Genomic DNA, 3,348 nt, shown 5'->3' with positions numbered 1-3,348 from the left:
TGTAATCACTGCAATGAAAAAAAATGATACGATGAGTGCAAAACCGATCTTCTCCTATACAAACTATTACTCAATTCACAACAAAACCTTAAAAAAAAAAAAAAAAATTAAAAGGGGACTATGGAATTTTTCCTTGAACTTTTTGAAGGCTCCTTCTTCTATATGAATGGTATTATAGTTTTCAGCCCTAGTCTATGAAATCTGGTTACTACTAACGCTGCTATCGCTATTACTGATCCTCCTCATGTTACCTGGAACTACTCTTGAGCGCTTGGGCTTCATCAAGGACCATGTACTGCCACTTGACTCGCTGGAAATACTTTACATCCTGCACCACCAGTTGATAGCTGGTGATAACCACATGGAAGGGGGCATCCTGAGTGTAGAGAGTCTTCTGTAAATATAAAAGGGAAAGGGTGAAAAAAAGATACTTGACAATTCATAATATGGTAACGAGCTATGGAATCTATTTTCTAAGGCCTTGTTTAGGACAGCTATAAACATATATTTCTCCCAAATGGCAGGGAGATACGCAGTGAATTGAACCAATACAGTTCTTAAAGTAATGATGATAATCACAAATTATACTAAAAACCAGTCCTCAGCGTTAATAAAGAAACTTAATCTTGCACCTCAAGCTCAGCAGACTGCATGTAATAAGGAAACATAATACCACAGAAGAAGAAAAAAGTACTCTTGTTGCTACTCCATGGCTAGAAATTGTAATATGTTATATGTTAGAAATTATTCAAATAACTTGGAACACAGTAGTGCCATAGGATAATCACTGGACTATGAGCCAAAAAGTCAGCCATTCAATCCCACCAGTTACACTGCAGGAGAAAAATGAGGTTTTGTGCATTTGCAAAGATTTAAAGCCTCAGAAACCCTATATAGGATTTACATGAGCCAGAACCGACTCCACAGCACCTAATAGCAACCACAACAATATCCACATAATTGCAAAAACAATAATTGCATATGTGTATATGAGTATGCACATACAAGTTAAATATTACCTGACTCCAGAACCTCCTGATGACTTTTCTATCGTGAGGATTTCCCCAATATGGAAGCACCTGGGGAAAAATGCAAATACACAGATTACTTTTTACTAATATTGGGAGTAGCGGTGTGGTGCTGTAGGATCATCACTGGACTGATAATCACAGGGTCAACGGTTCAAAGAAAGTAGCCCCTCACAGAAACCCCTTACAGGGTTCGCCATTGATCATAAGAGGCTTGATGGCATTTAACAACAACAACATCATAAAAGTATCACAATATAGCATTCAGAACAATTTTCTTTAAAGCTAAGAGAATAAATATATGAGACTGACATGCTGCCTAATGTGCTAAGAGGGCAGCTGAGAATCCTAGACCCATGGAATGAATAAGGCTGTGTGCCAGTGGGCAGGAGGCTGGCTTGGAAAATGGGCCCTTTGGTCATTTTAATGAATGTATATTTTCTATGTGTTTTGTGTACATTTAAAAAAAAAGGGGGGGGTAGAGGTAAATACTGTCAACCAACGAGGCACGATGGGGATTACAATCATTGCAATGAAGCAAAATATGATTGGCTAAGTGCAAAATTGATGATATGCCCTGTAAACTCAATTCACAATAAACTTAAAAAAAAAAAAATGAGTTCCTCCTGTTGACCAAATAACACATGCATGCACACATACACACATAGCACTAACTTGTTCGAAGGCATCAGAAAGCTACTCAGTGAAGAATTATGAAGTTATGTCTCAGAAAATAAAGGAAGACAAGTGAGATAAGCATACATTTAGTCCATTCTTCCCCTAAAGCTGTCTGCCCATTTCAAAAGTTGTAGTTGAGAATTTAAGAAACTGAGGAGAGTTTGTTAGAGACACAAAGCCAAGAGAACATAAACTGTACTTCAAGGCAAGCCCTGGTAAAATGAAAGCAATGTAACTTCAGATATAAGAAGGTTAAAGACACCATCACTTCTTCCTCGCTTAGATGTCACCTACTATGTAATGAAGATACTAAGCTATCTCCTGCTCATAACACATGTGATGGAGTCATCTTGGAGATTCTCCAATGCAAGTTTTCAGACTGCAGCCTTCCACAGAAACTAAGATAAAAAACATAATTTTTAGCCAGTAATTTTTGAGGTAGTTGACTAAAATACCCACCAAAGAAGGAAACAATGAGAGTGACATTTGGTTCTTTTGTTTAAAAGTCAATAGAGAGGAGGGACTTCCGGCGTTTCCCGGACCAGGCAACTCAGATAGGGCAGGCTCCGGGGAAAAGGGGCGGAATCACACATAGGAAACCTCTGTCTAGCAGACAGACAGCCTTTGAGCAAACATAAGATCTTATATTTCAACATTCTGAACTCGTTTTTTTTAAAGATCAAATTGGTGAAGAATTACAGGCATTTTGAGCTTTTGCCTGCCTGCATGTGGCTCCTGCTACCCTCACTCGCGCCACCTCTGCCCCCTGCGGACGATGGAGTGCAGGGTTAGAACAACCCCATTTAGAAGGCTGCATTTCCAGAGAAAAGGAAGCATAAACTGGCAAAGCCGAACAAATAGAGAGGGATATCGGAGCGGATATTAGGAAATTCGGGGTACCCAAGGTAGAGAGAGACTGAGAGAGGCATTTTTACGTCATCAGATACACGCCCACTAAAGCCAAGGCCTGCCCCGAGGCCCAACCCAGCCACAGACTGGTCACAAAGGCCCAGGCCCAACCAAGGCCTAAATCATCTACAAACCATGAGGCCCAGGCGGCCCACAGACCAGTTGCTGCCGAGGTCCAGGGCCCAACACCGCCACGAAGCCCGGTCGCCAAAGACCAATGCCCCTGAGACCCAACCCGCCCTCAGCTCAGTCCCTGAGGCACAGGCCCCGCAAGGCCCAATCTGCCTAACCCACCCGCCAAGGCCCAAGCCGCCTGATGCCCAGCTGCTGATTCCCAAGCCCCCTGAGGCCCAAACCGCCTGCCCAAGCCCAAACCGCCCGCCCGAGGCCCAACCCTCCTGCAGCCCAGTCACTAAGGCCCAGGCCCCCAGAGGCCCAAATCGCCCGCCCTAGGCTCAACCCACCTGCCCTAGGCCCAGGCCCAACTGAGGCCTAAAAAAGTTACTTTGAGTTAAGCAATAAGAAGAGGGAAAAGGGAAGAACACATCCTGATCACATCTTCCTGGAGGTAATTAGAAAACATAAAAAATTACCAAAACACATACTTAATTAATTATTAGGACCACAGATAGACATTAAACATGTCCATGAAGAAAAAGCAGATGACCATATCAGCACATGTCCAGAAAAAAGATAAAATATCTGAGACAAATGAACAAGAAGTAGACCTTCT

At 42.5% G+C, this 3,348-nt stretch overlaps 1 protein-coding gene across 1 annotated transcript in view; it reads right to left on the bottom strand.

The window, feature by feature from the left end:
• INO80 (INO80 complex subunit) overlaps positions 1-3,348 on the bottom strand; it is a 157,143-nt gene that overhangs the window by 99,261 nt on the left and 54,534 nt on the right. The window contains exons 14-15 of the mRNA XM_006831756.1: positions 1,020-1,079; positions 252-394 (exon numbers count right to left, since the gene is read on the bottom strand). Coding sequence (XP_006831819.1) covers positions 252-394; positions 1,020-1,079 — 203 coding nt within the window. The remainder of the gene's footprint in view (positions 1-251; positions 395-1,019; positions 1,080-3,348) is intronic.

Source organism: Chrysochloris asiatica, unplaced genomic scaffold, assembly GCF_000296735.1.
Source record: "Chrysochloris asiatica unplaced genomic scaffold, ChrAsi1.0 scaffold00004, whole genome shotgun sequence".
In the NCBI taxonomy this organism is placed as follows: Eukaryota; Metazoa; Chordata; class Mammalia; order Afrosoricida; family Chrysochloridae; genus Chrysochloris; species Chrysochloris asiatica.
This window is presented reverse-complemented; position numbering and strand designations above follow the sequence as displayed.